Raw genomic sequence first — 17,352 nt, forward strand, 5'->3', positions numbered from 1 at the left:
AAATTTAGTATTTTAGTAATAACAAAAGGCTTATCATCCAAATAATTATTAACAAAAAAGTATAAATCCTAAAACAATACTGAGAATGACATACACACACACACACACACTCACAGCAATAATACTCAAAAAAAGGCAAAAAATCTCACTGTTTCTTTTCACTGCTTGGACTTTCAGTCTTCTTCACAATACGTGTAGACTCACGAGTTTTAGCACCAAATAATTTAAAAGCGGCAATCTCGATATTAGACATTGGGAACTCAACAAAGACAGTCACCAAGGCAGCTGCTCCATAAGACAGGACCACAGTTCCAATACAGAATATAGCCATTGTGGTGTCGCCATAAGAGATAGACTCTCTTAAATTTCCAAAAATTACTTCTAGGACAATCTCATGTACAAGATAAGCATTGAAGGTCAGTCGGCCTAACGGGACCCAAAACGGTAAAGAAAGGAACCTGTTTATGACTCCTCCGTAACCATAGTGACAGGTGTATGCAACTATAGCAAGAGCAACTCCCCATGCTGGTCTGGCTAGCATAAAGTAGGCAACATCTCCAGCCTTGGAAACCTCGTGACCATGGTAATCACCATATAGGCCGTACACAGTGAACATACCTATTATAATAGCTAATGCCCATAGAACGAGGTGACAGATCCAATTGAGCTGCTTACTAAATGTAGTCCGGTAGTTTTTAAATATTATATATCCGAGGAGAATACCAATAAGGTAAGGACCAATCCGGCAATATGGCTTACCGTATATTGTAGTATCAACAGTCGGTATACTTGCGTTTTGTGTTATCCCGTTATAAAGGTTGTAGAATGAGTTAGCATGGTATCCATAAAAACCACCAATGAAGCCACTCACTCCCATAGAAGCTGCTAGAGTGATCCCAATGCTAACGAGACCGATTGGAAAGGAGGCATAGAGTACGATGAGGAACAGAGGAGTGATGACAAAGAACTGCATGTCATTGGCTAGGTACCACGTCCATCCCATACACTCGTCTCCGAAATTAGTTGGATAAAAGTTGTTGATGTAGAGTAGATTGGTCCACCAGTACTTGACACAGTTTTCATACTGGGCAGACCCAGGGCCAACAGTCGAAGGGGTCATGGGACCTCTGGTTAAATGATTCGAGAGGAACCAAAAGAAGAATAAAACAAACATGTATGTGGGCGTGAGACGGAGTATCCTGTGGAGATAAAAAGTAACAAATGGGAACTTCCCTTTTCTCCTGTTCATCTCTCTGAAGGTTAGGTAAGCGACTAGAAATCCACTGATGAAAAAGAATGAGTCCACGGCAAAAAAAGCATTGAGGATTGACTGGGCGGTGAAGCGAGGCATAAAGTGTTCCGTGACGACGGAAAAGTCTTTAAAACCACCAAAGACTAACAAAAAGTAATACGTATGGCCGAGTATTACCCAGAACATGCTAATGACTCTCATACCGTTGAGATTAGTGATAGCAGCTGGTGGTTGATAGGTTGACAAGACGACCGGGACATTCTTATACAGAGAGAAACCGAGCAGACACTCTTTGAGGAAAGTCTTAAAACGCCTGCCGAAAGTGTTTTTAGGCTGACGAGTGGCAAGGAGAGGCTCAGACTCGGCTAACTGTACAGACGTGGTTTGTGTGTGCATTGGTGACAGCTCCGACTTGGCTTCTTGGAGACTTTCGTAATAATCGTTAAATATGTTAAAAATTGAGCCAGCAATAGCAAGTAAGAAGAGTGCTAGACAAATTATGATCATAATGATGGCTCCTGCATTGTAGGGGACATCTCCCTGTGGAGTGCAGACGTAAAAAGGCTGACCATTAGCTGTTTCACTCACAAATAAAATATAACCATCTTGTCCAATTAACAAATTCAGAGACTCAACGTTCTTATAAATATCATAAAATGTACAGTTTTGAGGGAGGCAGATACCCTCCCTGAAAACAAAGACTGGAGTTGAATCAACAGTTCTGAGTATAGCTACACCCATCGAACAGTACTGCATCCGTACATTGGTGTCCAGGCTCAAGCATTCATCAAAGGAGCCCTGGAAGGCAGTGTTCCCCAGCAGTATCCCAGGGCCAGGCTTACCGAATGAGTCCAAAGCTACGACTGATGCAGTGACGTTTATATTCTTTCCTCCAACTTTTTGATAGGATCTCTGTTTCTCGAGTTTCCCCCAAGCCACGGCACATTTGCTTGTTGAGTTGGATTGTTCCGAGAGGAGCTTGGGGAACATTTCGTGAAAGGTGGCTATGACATCTTGTAGATCTTCGTGAGTCAAGTCTTCATCCGGGCTAAGTTGAAATGGACCAAGAGACTGTAGCTTGCTCAGGTCTTGAGTACTGACAAGGTTGGAGCAGGCTGCCAAGAGGAGAAAGAAAGAAAAGAGCTTGTAACTGGGCTTGTAACCGCCGACCATTGTTAATTCTGTCTGCTGCAGTGAGTGAGTCAGGTGACTTTATCATTTGCATAATCTCAGCCCCACCTTCTACCGGTCACCATGACAACCATATTGCAAAGTACAAACAGCATGAGCACAGGAGAATCGAAGCACATCCCTCAGACTCCTTAGAGATATAAAACTAAAGGAAGCACCTAAAAATCAGCATGGAGGCAACTGCAGTGATTTCTCGGCAATATGAACCACGAGTTGCCAAGAGGATTTACGTGTTTAAGAATGGACAGGACAATGAGAGGCCCAGGATGCTAGTAATCAATGAAAGACACATCAAGGACTTTAACACGCTCCTGAACAGGGTTACCAGTGGAATTAAGGCACCAATCGCAGTCAGAAACCTCTACACTCCGAGCAAGGGAAGCAAAGTGGACAAACTAGACAGTATTGAAAATGGGAAGCATTATGTTGCCGGGGGCAATGAGCATTTCAAAAAGCTTAGGTAAGGGAAACCACAGCTGCATATTCTATGCATCTTTCCTTCCTTCTCCTCTAGATATTCAAGATATTCTCAGTTACATTCACGTCTACAGCCACACAGTAAAGATGCAAGCAAAGTAAATTGCACAATATTTATTGTAAACACAATGGCCGCTATGATTATTGTTATCCTCCAGGCTTCTCCTGCAAGGCCTGCCATACAAGTAGTGTCAAGATTCTTGAATTTACCTGAGAAGCCATACTTTATACAGTAAGCTCAATTGTCAAGTAGCTGCATGAATAGGTAGTTAATTTACAGTGCCTATATTCAGGAGGTGTCCTTTTTCAGAATTAAGGTGCTAAATTTGCTTTACAGTTTACATGTACATATATATGCTACACAAAATGAACACAATTAGCCCTTTTAATGCACCATTAATTGACTCTCATCCACTTCATATAGTGTATTTAGAAATGGTGATATCTCGTATCAAGGAGCTCGTGTACTACTATCAAGAAGAATAATGGGATCTCTTGAGCATGTATGCTACAAATATTATCTTGTTATTATTATTGTGTGAGCATAGGTCTTAGAGCTAATCACAGAGAAAGTTGAGCTCACACTGCCAGCTAAGAGACTATGCACACTCGATGGTCAGACCATTCACTCTGCAGCAGACATTAAAGATGGAGAGCAGTATGTGGCTGTCCAGGGATCAAAGTAATCAATAATAGCAAAAAACATCATCATCATTATTATTATTTACCATGCTCCTTGTAGGAGATTTATGAAACTGCCATACACAGCTATCAATCCTTCAATTAAAAGTATAAGAAATGCAAGGTATATCAAATACTAAGTTAAATTTATTTATTATTACTTTTATTATTACTTTTATTACTGATCAATAGGCCTAAGAGACTATCTATTGCAGATGGTAATGCTCTTGGTAACAACACATTTACACTCCAGCCAACTATACCTGAAAAACCAATGCAAGTAAGATATGAAAAATTCCATTTGCTTGCATTTCTGCTATGTCTTACTTCTCAGATAAAAAGATTAATGCCACCAAAGCAGCATAAAGGCAAAGACAGGCCGTTTGCTGGTCGCAAAGACATGGAAGCACGCAACATTGCTCTTCGTGATGCCAGAGCTGTAAGATAATTAATTTTAATCCTGCATGCATGTATTTTGCTCAATAATGTTATACTATTGTACTGTATAGGACTCAGCTTTTGGGGAGAATGCTGTACTAAAATTAAAGCATCCAATCCCCAAACGAAGCACTCCTGTACACGATGACTCCATTGAAGAACCTCCTCCCCCTCCTGCTCTTCCTTCTCCTTCTCCCGCTAAACAAAAAGAGGAAGAGAGGGAGCAGCAAAAAGAAGAACCTGTACCATCAACTAGACAGGAGTCGAAACTGCAGTCTCCAGAGCTACCCCCTCCTCCTCAATCAAAGGAAGGAAAGAAGGAGCAAGATAATGAAGAAATACCTGAAACAGAAGGTACGTGCATAATGTATTTTAGTTTGATTTATCATCATTTTGTATAGACATTATTATAGAAAAACCTATCGATCAGGAAGAAGCTGCTGAAGTTACTGAAGAAGCAACAGCCGAGGGAGAAGAAACCAAAGATCCTCCTTCCTCTACTCCCATACCTTTACAAAAACAAGACACTACAGCTATTGAACTGCAAGGAGCTACTACACAGCAATCTGTCGATCTCTCTGTAGCAAGAGTGAGCGGACCAGGGACTAAGGAAAATACACCAAAAGCTTCGGCAACTAATCTAGCAGAGACAGATGAGAATGCAGAAACCTCTTCATAAATGTATTGTGTATGTGTATATGTGTGGTGTGTGTGTGTGTATTATTATTATTATATGTGCATGTACATAATGGCAGCAGCAATATGAATTTATAAGTATTATTCCTTGTTATTTTGCTCCTTTCTCTCCACTCTCTCACTCCAATAAACTTCTTGATTTTAGTTGGAATATTAAATAATTATTATAAAATCTAGCTTTCTCCAGTCAATTACGTAATATGACTACACCAAGTGACGTCACAGTGTAGCATTTGCGCATGCGTACAACTGGACCTCGTTCTTTTACCCCTTGGGTTTTGTGTTGGAGAGAAGAGTCACTGTTCTTCTTCTGCTGTATCTTTCTTCATCTTCTTTTGTCCTTCATTACTAGGTGAGTAAGAGCACCCAGCTCTTTCTTATGCTATATATTGGTGATACTAGTAGCCATTGTCCTTGTAATCCTCTCATTGCTTGAGCACGTGTTACATTGTGCCCTATTCTTCTCCTTTTAGACTAACAAAGACATATAAAGATGCCGAAAGGTTAGTAAATTGTTTTTTATTTTTAAAATATTATAATATCTAACGTCTACTTCTTTTTTAGAAAAGACACATATTAACATCGTCGTCATCGGTCACGTAGACTCCGGAAAATCAACCACCACTGGTCATCTCATTTACAAATGCGGTGGAATCGACAAGAGAACAATTGAAAAGTTCGAGAAGGAGGCAGCTGAAGTAAGACACTTAAACCCTCACCCCCAATCATTGTTCTATTGTTTTTTTGTGTTGTAGATGGGTAAAGGTTCCTTCAAGTATGCCTGGGTACTTGATAAGCTAAAGGCCGAGCGTGAGAGAGGTATCACTATCGATATTGCTCTTTGGAAGTTTGAGACAGAGAAGTTCTACGTGACTGTTATCGATGCTCCAGGACACAGGGATTTCATTAAGAACATGATCACGGGAACATCACAGGTGCATGATGGTAGTAATTTTATTTTTATAATTGGGTTACTGTTATAATAATGTATTATAGCTGCTTAAATTGAGTACACAAAAGTTTGTGGTTAATTTGACCTTTGTTGCTGTGACCTTGCATGTGTGGTACATATGAATAAGTTGTCATAGCACCTGTTATCTTGTAACATGTACAACTTTACACTAGATCATTGTGCCAAGTAATCTCATCCTACTTCATTCCTCATTTATAAAATTATAAAAAGCGCCCCAAATATTGATTACAGCCTGTCGAATTAGCACTCTTCCATTTTGCTGCATACTTTTATGATTTAACACGTTTTTACACAACTTGTTCTTATCACTATAGGCTGATTGTGCCGTACTGATAGTTGCAGCTGGCACTGGTGAATTTGAAGCTGGTATCTCTAAGGAGGGCCAAACACGTGAACACGCCTTGCTCGCTTACACACTAGGTGTGAAACAACTCATCGTCGGCGTAAATAAGATGGACTCTACTCAGCCACCATACTCCGAGGTAATATCATTAACACTTTATGTATAATGTATAGCTAATTCATGCATTTAATATTTTTGATTGTTTTTTTTTCTTAGGCTCGTTTTAATGAAATCGTCAAAGAGGTGTCCTCTTATATCAAGAAGATTGGTTATAATCCAAAAGCTGTTGCATTCGTTCCGATCTCTGGCTGGGTGGGAGACAACATGTTGGAGGCTAGTGACAATGTAAGTTTAGATCGGTTCTCTTCCTGTTTTTATTTTAATTTCTCTTTATATTTTTAGATGAAGTGGTTCAAGGGATGGGATATAGAAAGGAAGGAAGGCAATGCCTCTGGAAAGACACTCTTCAATGCTCTAGATAGCATTCTCCCTCCAAAGAGGCCTACTGATAAGCCACTTCGGTTACCTCTTCAAGATGTGTACAAGATCGGAGGTAATTCTTTTATTGTGTATGTTTGTGTATGTTTTTTTTTCTTTTAATAGGTATTGGTACTGTCCCAGTAGGTCGTGTTGAGACTGGTATTTTGAAGCCCGGTGTGGTTGTTACCTTTGCTCCTTCTGGTCTAACCACTGAGGTCAAGTCTGTTGAAATGCATCATGAAGCTTTGACCGAGGCTTTGCCAGGAGACAACGTAGGATTCAATGTGAAGAACGTCTCCGTTAAGGAGTTGAAGAGAGGTTTTGTTGCTGGCGACTCCAAGAATGATCCACCTAAGCAGGCCAAAGTCTTCAAGGCTCAGGTTTGGTGCTTCATCTTAAAATAATATCAGATTTAATTGAATCTCCCTTTCTTAGGTTATTATCATGAATCATCCTGGCCAAATTCATGCTGGATATTCTCCTGTTCTGGATTGCCACACTGCTCACATTGCATGCAAGTTTGCTGAGCTTTTAGAGAAATGCGATCGTCGTAGTGGCAAGAAGCTAGAGGACAACCCACAAGTAAGTAGCTCACCATTATTTTAGTTTCTACAGTGGCTTTTACATCTTTTACTCTCTTTTTTTATATTTTAAACAAAAGACTATTCAATCTTTTTTTTATCTTATACTTTTTACATTAGTCCGTCAAAAGTGGAGATGCTGCCATTGTTAACCTAATACCTTCCAAGCCTATGTGTGTTGAAGCTTTCTCCGAATATCCTCCACTCGGTCGTTTTGCTGTTCGTGACATGAAGAGAACAGTCGCTGTTGGTGTAATCAAGGAGGTTACCAAGTCTGAAAAGGAAGGAGGAAAGGTACTTATACCTTTTTGTATTGGCTATTGTTATATTTTGTGCTCGACTAGGTCACCAAGGCTGCTCAGAAGGCTCAAAAGAAAAAGTGATATTAAGTGCAGGGTTATTTTAGGAAACAATTTTGTATTGTAATTTATTATTGCAATTGTACTTGATAATGTGAACTTTAATTGTTGTTATTGTGCTTATTGTTCTCAATCTGTGAATTTTCACCCTGCTCCTATTTATAATAATAATAATACTAATTTGAAATTTTGCTCCAAAATCAAGCAAGAGACCTTGTACTGGTCTTTGGCCAAAAGTGGTTAGAAAAGAATTTCTCTATTTTTATAACTTTCTAATTCATACACGTTCTTATGTTGTGTAGCAAGTTTGAACTGATTCTGATCACATTCCAATTTTTATGAATTTTTAAAGTTGCTCCAAAATTGAGGAAAAGTCCCTGTACTATAGTACAGGGATTTTGCCAAATTTCACCAAAAATGACTAGGAGAGAATTCTTCATTTTTATAATTTTATCTGATGCATATACATGTACTTAAGTTGTGTAGAAAGTTTTAGCTGATTCTGATCAAGTTTTAGATTTTTTTATGAATAAATTTCCCCAAAAATTGGGTAAGCGCCCCTGCACTATAGTACTGTGACTTTGGTCAAAAATTCTGATACATATACATGTTCTTATGTTGTGTAGAAAGTTTGAGCTGATTCTAATGAAAATTGGATTTTTTATGAATTTTTAAGCAAAATTATTTATTAAATATCCATCAATATATTTATCATTAATTGAACTAAAAAAATTAAAATGGGTGCTGAAGTCCTATATAGGCTAGGAAGCCGAAGATCTGTGATTGCATTTTTCAAATTCCATGCAGTTCAGTTTGGAGTGAAGGTAACTAACTCTTTCTTGACTCATTGCTTGAGCACGTGTTACATTGTTCCCTTTTCTTCTCCTTTTTATAAAGATGCCAAAAGGTTAGTGGATTATTTTTATTTAAAAATATTATGATATTTAATGTCTTCTCCTTTTTAGAAAAGACGCATATTAACATTGTTGTCATCGGTCACGTAGACTCCGGAAAATCAACCACCACTGGTCATCTCATTTACAAATGTGGTGGAATTGACAAGAAAACAATTGAAAAGTTCGAGAAAGAGGCAGCTGAAGTAAGACACTTTATCCCTCTTCCCCCAATCATTGTTCCATGGCTTTTGTTTTTTGTGTGGTAGATGGGTAAAGGTTCCTTCAAGTATGCCTGGGTACTCGATAAGCTAAAGGCCGAGCGCGAGAGAGGGATCACTATCGATATTGCTCTGGGGAAGTTTGAAACAGAGAAGTTCTACGTGACTGTTATCGATGCTCCAGGACACGGGGATTTCATTAAGAACATGATCACAGGAGCATCACAGGTACATGATGGTAGTAATTTTATAAGTGAGTTATTTACATATAGTCTTGATCCACATCAGGCCACAAGTCTTTTTATTGCGAAATTGACTTTCAAAGTTTCATGGTTCTTATTACAAAGTACACATGTTTATAGGGTGATATGGATAGTTTTACAGAATTAACTTTCGTGGATACAGAAAATCCGTGAAAACAGCGAAAATTTCACCCTCGAAATTAAGCGGTTATACAGTAGATGATATCATCATTGTAGCATGTCATTTCAATCATGACAGCATCCTTTATATAATTCTGACTATCGATTGTAGCTTGTCAAAATTAACATCCTTTTTCATATTTATGCACACTCTTATACAAATCACTATAGGCTGATTGTGCCGTACTGATAGTTGCAGCTAGCACTGGTGAATTTGAAGCTGGTATCTCCAAGAATGGTCAAACACGTGAGCACGCCTTGCTCGCTTACACGCTAGGTGTGAAACAACTCATCGTCGGCGTAAATAAGATTGATAACACTGAACCACCTTACTCTCAGGTAATATCATTTTAATGTATAGTGAATCTCTCATTTATACATTTAATATTATGATTTTTTTTGTTCATTAGATGCGTTTTAATGAAATTTCAAAGGAGGTGGCCGGGTACATCGGAAAGATTGGTTATGATTCGAAGGCTGTTCCAATTATTCCAATCTCTGGCTGGCATGGAGATAATTTGCTGGAGCAGAGTGACAATGTGAGTTTAGATGGCCTATTGTAAGCTAGGTAGTTCTTATGTCGGCATAATTGGGTCAATACATGTAACATGATAGTCAATGTTTAAATAGAGCATAAATAAAGAAGATAATTTCAAAGCAAAATACTCAGTAGGATATGAATTTTTGGCATTGCCTAAATGCCATGATTAAAGCATAATTTGGCTAGGCCTAAGTTATGCTCTTACTTCGTGTAATATAGATGCCATGGTTTGATGGATGGCACATAGAAAGAAATGAAGGCATTGTCTCTGGAAAGACACTCTTCAATGCTCTGGACAGTATTCTCCCTCCGAAGAGGCCTACTGATAAGCCACTTCGGTTACCTCTTCAAAATGTGTACAAGATTGGAGGTATTTTCTTGTGTATATGTGTGTATGTATATATATATTTTAATAATTTTTTTTCAATAGGTATTGGTACTGTCCCAGTAGGTCGTGTTGAGACTGGTATTTTGAAGCCCGGTGTGGTTGTTACCTTTGCTCCTTCTGGTCTAACCACTGAGGTCAAGTCTGTTGAAATGCATCACGAGGCTTTGACCGAGGCTTTGCCTGGAGACAACGTAGGATTCAATGTGAAGAACGTCTCCGTCAAGGAGTTGAAGAGAGGTTTTGTTGCCGGCGACTCCAAAAATGATCCACCTAAGCAGGCCAAAGTCTTCAAGGCTCAGGTTTGGTGCTACTTATAAAATAATTTATTTAATTCAACCTCCCTTTCTTAGGTTATTATCATAAATCATCCTGGCCAAATTCATGCTGGATATTCTCCTGTTCTTGATTGCCACACTGCTCACGTTGCATGCAAGTTTGCCGAGCTTTTAGAGAAATGCGATCGTCGTAGTGGCAAGAAGCTTGAGGACAACCCACAAGTGAGTAGCTCACCATTATTTTAGTTTATACAATGGCTATTATCTTATTGTTTTTATTTATTTATTTGGATGAAGACTATTTGTTTCTTTATCTCATGTTTTATATATAGTCACTCAAAAATGGAGATGCTGCCATTGTTAACCTAATACCTTCCAAGCCTATGTGCGTTGAAGCTTTCTCCGAGTATCCTCCACTCGGTCGTTTTGCTGTTCGTGATATGAAGAGTACAGTCGCTGTTGGTGTAATTAAGGAGGTTACCAAGTTTGAAAAGGAAGGAGGAAAGGTACCAGTACTTATGCCTCTTTTGTATTGGCTATCATCTTGATACTATTTTTTACTTATTAGGTCACTGGGACTGCTCAATAGACGAAGTGATTGAATGATTTTAGTACAGGGTTATTTTAGGAAACAAATTTTCTTTTATTTTTATTACTTGATAATGTGAATTTTAATTGTTGTTATTGTGCTTATTGTTCTCAATCTGTGAATTTTCACCCTGCTCCTATTTTATACTAATAATAATACTAATAATAACAATTAAGGTGTTAGTAGGCCTATTTTTGAGATACAGATCTAGGTGTGGTTTTTGGTCACCCATGTGGTACAACATGGTTGTGTATGCCAGAAGTTATGCTGTAACTCTTTCTAAAGAGTCCTTGGTAACGGGTTTAGTGCCAATAGGTAGACGATGGCAGTTAAGGAATACTGTCAATATTTTCGCTCGGCTGTAGAAGCAAAGCCTGCTGTGGTTGGAGTGGGGACTGAAAACAGCTTGTCTCTTCCTACTGAGGTTTTGACAAGGAGAGGATCCCTCTTGCTAACAAAGCTTCCCTCTTCTAGACGTGGCCATCAACCAAAGCATGTTGGCTTCTTCTCTCCAGTCAATCAACCTTACAGGTCATTTGGCTCACTTCCAGAGTCTCATGTATTCGAATGGCTGGCTCACTCCTTTGAGATAAAGCCACCTAAATATACTATGTACTCTGTAAGATTTATTCAAGTTTTTTCTGCATGTAGAAGAACTAAAATTAATGTTCATTTCTGTAGCGCCCACCGGTTTCTTGGAAGCAAATAGAATCATGTCAATTAACAACACCATTGGTAAAGTCATGAATAATACTGCAAACTATTATACCTTCATTACTTCAGATCAGAGTTCCAATGATCAACAGCAGGCAGAAAGGAACAACTCAGCCCATTAACTTGCTTAGGGCAGGTATGTCCACGCTACAAGTACATATGGCTGCTTTAGAGAAGTCTAGTCAAGGAACATATATTGGAATCCCATACAACTGCACTATTATTGTAAGAACTAGTATAATCTTTATGCAAGCAAGCAAGCAAGCATTACCATGCATCATACAAGTTTAAGCTTTGTTTTTCATGCAGGGAAGGACTGATAAGAAGTCTGGTAATGAATTGGTTCCACATCGTCCTGAATGCAGTGCAAGTATTGCAGCGACCATAATGACTAGTTATGCTGCTTCCCGTTTCAAGCGTACATTAGAAAGAAGTGTAGCTAGAAGGCATGTTGACCTTCATCATCATTATTGTTTTTTTAAAGTGGAATAAATTATAGGAATAAAATTCAAGCTGAAGAAGCCTACCTAAGCAAGCTTCAGTTTATAATGAACATACTCTGTTTTCTGCACAATGTGAAATCAAGGGATTTGAAAGGGAAGGTATGGACTATCATTATTTCTGCTGATTGTGGACTTTCATGATAATAATAATATTTGTATATGCATAGATGCCACTTCAGGCTTCAGTAGTACAAAACTTATGCTTACATTATCCTCCAGTCTTTAAGGATAGGAATGGCCCTGATTCAGGCCATGGCACGCGTCAGTTTTTAAATAAATTGCCTCATGAAGGTCATGCAGTCCATGAAAAAAAGGCTCCAAACCTTTTTGATTCTAGGTATGTCAATGCATAGTAGAAACACCATAGTATGTAAATCGTATTTTACAAAGAGAGAGTTTTACCAAGTCTGGATTTTTTTACAAATATTTAAAGTTGCTCCAAAATCAGGCCAAAGTCCCTGTACTATAGTGCAGAGTCATTGGCCAAATTTCACCAAAAATGACTAGGAACAATTCTCTTTTAAAAAATTTTTCTGATGCATATACATGTACGCATGTTGTATATCAAGTTTGAGCCGATTCCAATCAAGTTTAGATTTTTTATGAATTTATTACTTCTTGTCCATGTAGAATCCCACCATGGCATATGCAAGTAGTTTTCATTGATGAGAAAGAAGAAGCAAGGTCTATTATTAATAGTATAATGATTATGAACTCTTATCAAAATGAATTACATGTACATGCACATGTGCTCTTTCCTCATAATAGAGGTGACATAGAGACAAGATTGAAAATGTGCTACGATCGATTCAAGCAGCTTAAAATAGACAACAGCTGGAAAATGAAAGAAGAGATAGAGGAACGGGCAAGGTTCTATTTCATGCTCGTACTTACATGTAGTTATCTTTCTTGGTATTGCGTCGATAGGGTTTCGTCAAGGCTGCTCCAGTTAAAGCTGAATGAGCTAAGGTTCGGTCCTAACCCGATTAGACAGTTCAACATAATGAGAGACAAAGCAAAACTGATTGTCAAGCAAGAGAAACAAGAGAGAGACAACAAACCGAAATGGTATAACCTCCATACATATACAATATACATACATGTATACATATGTATTTTTACATGTACATGTACATGTACATGTATAATTACAGTACATACATGTACATATAATTGCAGGTTTTTAATAATACAAAATGAAGTACAGAGCACGTTGAAGAGCAACAGTGCTTATGAGTCAGGATTACAATACCTTGAGAAGCTGGACTTGTTCACTACTGCACATACAAATGAAATAAATCATGTACTGGTGAGTTCACACATTCAGTGAGTGTGCACAAGATGATGTACATTCTTTATTATTATTATCAAGAGTAAAATAATTATTACTCTTATAACATTATTTTTATTATTATTATTAATATTATTATTATAGTATTATTTACTCTTGTTATTATGCATTCTATAGGAGAAATTCTGCTTATATTTCATGTCAACACCAGCCCACACAGTCTGTACTACACCATCAATTGAAGCTATTAAGGTTAGTTAATGGAGACTAGCAATAATGCATTAATAATATTTGCAGTTTGTGCTAGAGAAAATACTTAAAGTTTCATCGAAACTCTGCAAGCAGTGGCTTGAGCTAAGAGGGTTGCCATGGCACCAACATTTCTATTGACAACACAACAACAGCAAACAACCCTAATGACAAAAAATTAAGATAAAAGTGATTATTGCAAAAGTTATGACATAATAAAATCATAAATATTGATTATTCTTTCCAGCGATGGCTGCAAGAAGGACTGCAGCATTTGTAAAAGGTTGTCATCGGCTCGTCTGCCGAGCGAGTTTGAATTTGCATGAAGTACGCCTTTGGATGCGAACACTTGGGGCATTTCTCTATTATTATAGACATAGCCACGTTATACAATACTTAATAATGCGGTTACCATCAGTGTTATCTACATTTTCCCAAGCAGCTGCTCCTCCCAATACATCATCGACTTCTTTCAATCTTGGAAAAGTGTATGATGCAACCTAGTTTATGAAAAAAATAATTATGATGATTTAAGATCTACTACTAGACTAGTATTGCCTTTTGTGTGATGTTCTGAACGTATGGACAAGTATTGCAGGCAAATCTTTTGCAACTGGGGCCTTCCTCAACTGTCAGAAGATTACCACAAACAGGACAGAACAGATACATAGTGCTTTAATGTTCCTGTTCAAAGCTCCTCCTCTAGGCAGAGGCTTTTAAGTTTTAATTTAAAAATGGCTACATTGAGGATACTGCCATGGAGAGTTCTATCAACCCGTAGGCTCTTTCACTACAGATCAGTTAGCTTCTACAGTGCGTGGGGAACCCGGCAGTACTGGAAAAAGTATAGAAGGTCACTTTTTACTGTCTCGTCTCTTGTAGCAGCACTTCCAACCCTTTTTAAAGGACAAGGTATTAAAGTAAACAATCTTTATGCAATGAAGGGATTTTACCATGTACTTAAGCATTTTGAAAAGTGAAAAATCATACCTAAATTTTGTGTTCTAAATTAGGTAGGCAATGGGTACAGCAGTCTCAGCCAGTTCTCTCTTCCACTGTCCCTTTTGAAACAAGTCGTGTAATGTTACCTGACGATACTAACCCAATGGGTAATGTTCACGGTGGCACAATACTCAAACTGATAGAGCAAGCTGGTCATATTGTAGCCACTAGACACTGCAATCAGTCAAGAAATGACAAGGACCCTCCTTCATCTTTATCTAGCAGTATGACATCAGTACTGGCAAGAGTAGAGCATATGGACTTTCATAATCCGATATACGTTGGTGAAGTTGCACAGGTGAATACTGTATGTCATTGAATACAATCTTAATTAGAGGCCTTGAAGCTTGCATTAAGGAAATAGAAGTTTGTATTAAGTATAGTAGAACCCTCAAATAAAAGTCTGTGTACAAATTAAAGATAGGAAATGAAACCTGTGCTTCTTTTGAGAGTACAGAAAACAAAATAATAGAATAGTCTTATCATCATCATTATTATTATTATTATTATTTATAATTTGTAGGTTCAAGCATTAGTGACCTATACTTCCCCGCATTCAATGGAAGTGACAGTTGATGTGTGGGCGGAGAACACTCTGACCGGTACAAGAAGGCATACAAACTCTGCCCGACTCTGGTACGTCGCAATATCAAGTCAAGTTGGACCGTATGAGGGTCAGTTTAAACCACTCCCCGTCCCTGAATTGACTGGACTTACAGACGAGGAGTTAGCTGCTGGCCACAGCCGGTATCAATCCCAAAAAGCCTCTCGAGCGAAACCAACCAACTACAAGGGGATATCGAGACAAGAGAACGACCATTATGCCGATGTACCGTGTTCCGTCCCTCACTCACGTACCACTCTCACTAATATAGTCCTACCGTCTGACTGCACTAGTTCCGGCCACTTGATGGGTGGGGCCCTCATGAAGATGATGGATACAACTGCAGGTATAGCTTCAGTGCGACATTGCCGTACGCTAGCAGTCACAGCCTGTCTCGATGCTATTAACTTCTACAGTCCGATATTCAATGGAGACTTGGTTTTTGTTACGGGCGAAGTCGTGTTCACGTCTTCAAAGTCTTTGGTTATTCGTGTGTCCGTTGAGGCTGAAGGATTGAGGTCTGGTGCTAGGAGAGTGACTAATGATGCTTATTTCACTTTCGTGTCTCTTGGAAAGAATGGTAAAGCAATACCAGTCCCACCGCTTGTTCTAAAGACTCAAGATGAGGTAGAGAGATATGAAGAGATGAAGATTTTGTACGAAGCAAAGAAGGCAGAAAGACTGAGGGAAAGAGAGGAAAAGCAGAAAAACAGTCAAGAAAAATAGTTTAATTTTTACAATCTTTTTTTTTCTATTAGCAAGAGCAAAAAATAATGGTTTAATAATGAGGGCGTGGTCTATTTTAGACACACCCATTGGTTTAAGTACCATAGTACATACAGAGGGAAATGGCGGATAGTTCTGGAATGAGACTTATCCTTTTAGGTCCTCCTGGAGCCGGTAAGGGAACTCAGGTAAGCACCTCTAGTCTCTGAATAATTTCAAATGTTTTTAGGCGCCAAAACTAGTAGAGAAGTTTGGCATCTGTCACTTATCAACAGGTAAATAGCAAGTCTTGTACAGCAATGCCCCTAGCGTCATCTTCTCCAGGGGATATGCTAAGAGCTACTGTTGCTTCTGGATCAGAGCTTGGGAAGAAAGTTAAAGGTGTCATGGATGCTGGAAAGGTCAGTTGATTGTGCTAATTTGATAATTATTATTTAAACTTTGACCTCCAGCTGGTTGACGATGGACTTATATGTGAGATGGTAGATCAGAAACTAAAGCAGCCTGAATGCAAGAATGGCTTTCTTCTTGATGGCTTCCCTAGGACCATTGAACAAGCAAAGATGGTACAACCAACCGTTTTCATAATGATCACTGAATTGCTGTACTTTTAGCTCACTGACCTGCTTAAGAAAAATGGCATACAATTGAATGCTGTTGTTGAGTTTTGTGTCACAGACGATCAAATACTCATTGACCGTATAACAGGAAGGTGAGAGAGAAAGAGATATGTATTACATTTTAATTCAACTATTTCTTTCTTTAGACTCCTTCATGTTCCAAGTGGCCGTACGTATCATAAAGTTAACGCTCCACCCAAAGTCCCGATGAAAGATGATGTAAGAATTACATAATCCAACAATTAATTATGAGGGTACAAGTTTTGTTTTTTTCGCGTTTTTTCGTATCAAATATTTTCCTCGAAATTTTCTGTCTTGAAATCCTCTCGTGGTTTTTTATGGTTGTTTGTTTGTTCATACCTATTTTTGTCTTGCTTGCAACTTTTAAAACTTTTTTGCACTTTTATCTTGTCCCTCATGGTAGGTCACTGGTGAAGATCTCATTCATCGATCGGATGATAACGAAGAAACTCTGAAGAAGAGACTCGAGTCTTATCACACTCAGACGAAGCCTCTAGTTGAGTACTACAAAGAACAGGGTCTCCATCGCTGTATAGATGCTAACCAAATCAATGATAAAGTGTGGCAGGACTTACTGAATGCCATCTCCACAAAATAGAATAATAATAATAATAAATAATAGATCAACATTAGTTATTGAGAGGTTGTGACTCACTGGTTGAGAAAGTATAGGATTATCTTATTTTTAGGCATATTTTATTATCCAATTATTATTACTATCATTATTAGTAGTAAAAGTTGCAACGATAGTAAATTATAAAATTACTATATATAATAAGAGAAATTGGAGCGTCAAATAAGCAAAAGGAATCATTGTTATAA

The 17,352-nt window shown here is 38.3% G+C and overlaps 8 protein-coding genes across 9 annotated transcripts in view; 6 read left to right on the plus strand and 2 right to left on the minus strand.

Annotated features, from left to right (window-relative positions):
- The window catches only part of LOC100634976 (O-acyltransferase like protein-like), a 2,673-nt gene extending 223 nt beyond the window's left edge, over nt 1-2,450 (minus strand). Inside the window, exon 1 of one of the 2 annotated variants that reach the window (XM_019993992.1) lies at nt 224-2,450. In XM_019993992.1, the coding sequence (XP_019849551.1) occupies nt 224-2,425 (2,202 nt within the window). In that variant the 5' untranslated portion in view covers nt 2,426-2,450. Of the gene's footprint in view, nt 1-219 lie in introns of both variants that reach the window. The other variant, XM_003384791.3, reaches the window with a different exon arrangement.
- Nucleotides 2,451-2,587: 137 nt separating this feature from the next.
- Nucleotides 2,588-4,911, plus strand: LOC105311949 (doublecortin domain-containing protein 2-like). Its single transcript, XM_011404199.2, has 10 exons — nt 2,588-2,903; nt 2,958-3,018; nt 3,079-3,152; nt 3,345-3,423; nt 3,469-3,602; nt 3,663-3,725; nt 3,794-3,881; nt 3,936-4,040; nt 4,111-4,393; nt 4,441-4,911. Exons 1-10 carry the CDS (start codon nt 2,614-2,616, stop codon nt 4,716-4,718), a joined length of 1,455 nt encoding a protein of 484 aa, XP_011402501.1. The 5' UTR covers nt 2,588-2,613; the 3' UTR covers nt 4,719-4,911.
- Nucleotides 4,912-4,994: 83 nt separating this feature from the next.
- Nucleotides 4,995-7,658, plus strand: LOC100641966 (elongation factor 1-alpha). The gene is made up of 11 exons (XM_003384761.3): nt 4,995-5,087; nt 5,209-5,238; nt 5,300-5,433; nt 5,491-5,670; nt 6,023-6,190; nt 6,268-6,396; nt 6,454-6,604; nt 6,655-6,911; nt 6,967-7,113; nt 7,233-7,406; nt 7,457-7,658. Exons 2-11 carry the CDS (start codon nt 5,229-5,231, stop codon nt 7,493-7,495), a joined length of 1,389 nt encoding a protein of 462 aa, XP_003384809.1. The 5' UTR covers nt 4,995-5,087; nt 5,209-5,228; the 3' UTR covers nt 7,496-7,658.
- A 544-nt stretch (nt 7,659-8,202) lies between these two features.
- LOC100635101 (elongation factor 1-alpha-like) lies at nt 8,203-10,939 on the plus strand. Its single transcript, XM_019993995.1, has 10 exons — nt 8,203-8,295; nt 8,369-8,378; nt 8,437-8,570; nt 8,634-8,813; nt 9,179-9,346; nt 9,418-9,546; nt 9,768-10,235; nt 10,287-10,433; nt 10,544-10,717; nt 10,780-10,939. Exons 1-10 carry the CDS (start codon nt 8,209-8,211, stop codon nt 10,798-10,800), a joined length of 1,518 nt encoding a protein of 505 aa, XP_019849554.1. The 5' UTR covers nt 8,203-8,208; the 3' UTR covers nt 10,801-10,939.
- A 164-nt stretch (nt 10,940-11,103) lies between these two features.
- Nucleotides 11,104-13,716, plus strand: LOC109580617 (uncharacterized). Its single transcript, XM_019993999.1, has 12 exons — nt 11,104-11,419; nt 11,482-11,535; nt 11,584-11,739; nt 11,824-11,960; nt 12,014-12,116; nt 12,185-12,354; nt 12,648-12,701; nt 12,786-12,887; nt 12,945-13,085; nt 13,197-13,326; nt 13,486-13,560; nt 13,606-13,716. Exons 1-12 carry the CDS (start codon nt 11,123-11,125, stop codon nt 13,696-13,698), a joined length of 1,512 nt encoding a protein of 503 aa, XP_019849558.1. The 5' UTR covers nt 11,104-11,122; the 3' UTR covers nt 13,699-13,716.
- A 19-nt stretch (nt 13,717-13,735) lies between these two features.
- LOC100642092 (DNA-directed RNA polymerase III subunit RPC10-like) lies at nt 13,736-14,245 on the minus strand. The gene is made up of 3 exons (XM_003384762.3): nt 14,116-14,245; nt 13,970-14,057; nt 13,736-13,919 (listed from the first exon to the last, which is right to left on the minus strand). Exons 1-3 carry the CDS (start codon nt 14,224-14,226, stop codon nt 13,792-13,794), a joined length of 327 nt encoding a protein of 108 aa, XP_003384810.1. The 5' UTR covers nt 14,227-14,245; the 3' UTR covers nt 13,736-13,791.
- Nucleotides 14,246-14,257: 12 nt separating this feature from the next.
- LOC100635222 (cytosolic acyl coenzyme A thioester hydrolase-like) lies at nt 14,258-15,934 on the plus strand. Its single transcript, XM_003384793.3, has 3 exons — nt 14,258-14,469; nt 14,571-14,857; nt 15,083-15,934. Exons 1-3 carry the CDS (start codon nt 14,292-14,294, stop codon nt 15,887-15,889), a joined length of 1,272 nt encoding a protein of 423 aa, XP_003384841.1. The 5' UTR covers nt 14,258-14,291; the 3' UTR covers nt 15,890-15,934.
- A 31-nt stretch (nt 15,935-15,965) lies between these two features.
- On the plus strand, nt 15,966-17,255 carry LOC100635347 (adenylate kinase 2, mitochondrial-like). The gene is made up of 7 exons (XM_003384794.3): nt 15,966-16,077; nt 16,119-16,164; nt 16,214-16,290; nt 16,342-16,455; nt 16,504-16,601; nt 16,656-16,728; nt 16,934-17,255. Exons 1-7 carry the CDS (start codon nt 16,012-16,014, stop codon nt 17,126-17,128), a joined length of 669 nt encoding a protein of 222 aa, XP_003384842.1. The 5' UTR covers nt 15,966-16,011; the 3' UTR covers nt 17,129-17,255.
- Nucleotides 17,256-17,352: the final 97 nt, after the last annotated feature.

Source organism: Amphimedon queenslandica, unplaced genomic scaffold (assembly GCF_000090795.2).
Source record: "Amphimedon queenslandica unplaced genomic scaffold, v1.1 AMPQUscaffold_13484, whole genome shotgun sequence".
Classification (NCBI taxonomy): domain Eukaryota; kingdom Metazoa; phylum Porifera; class Demospongiae; order Haplosclerida; family Niphatidae; genus Amphimedon; species Amphimedon queenslandica.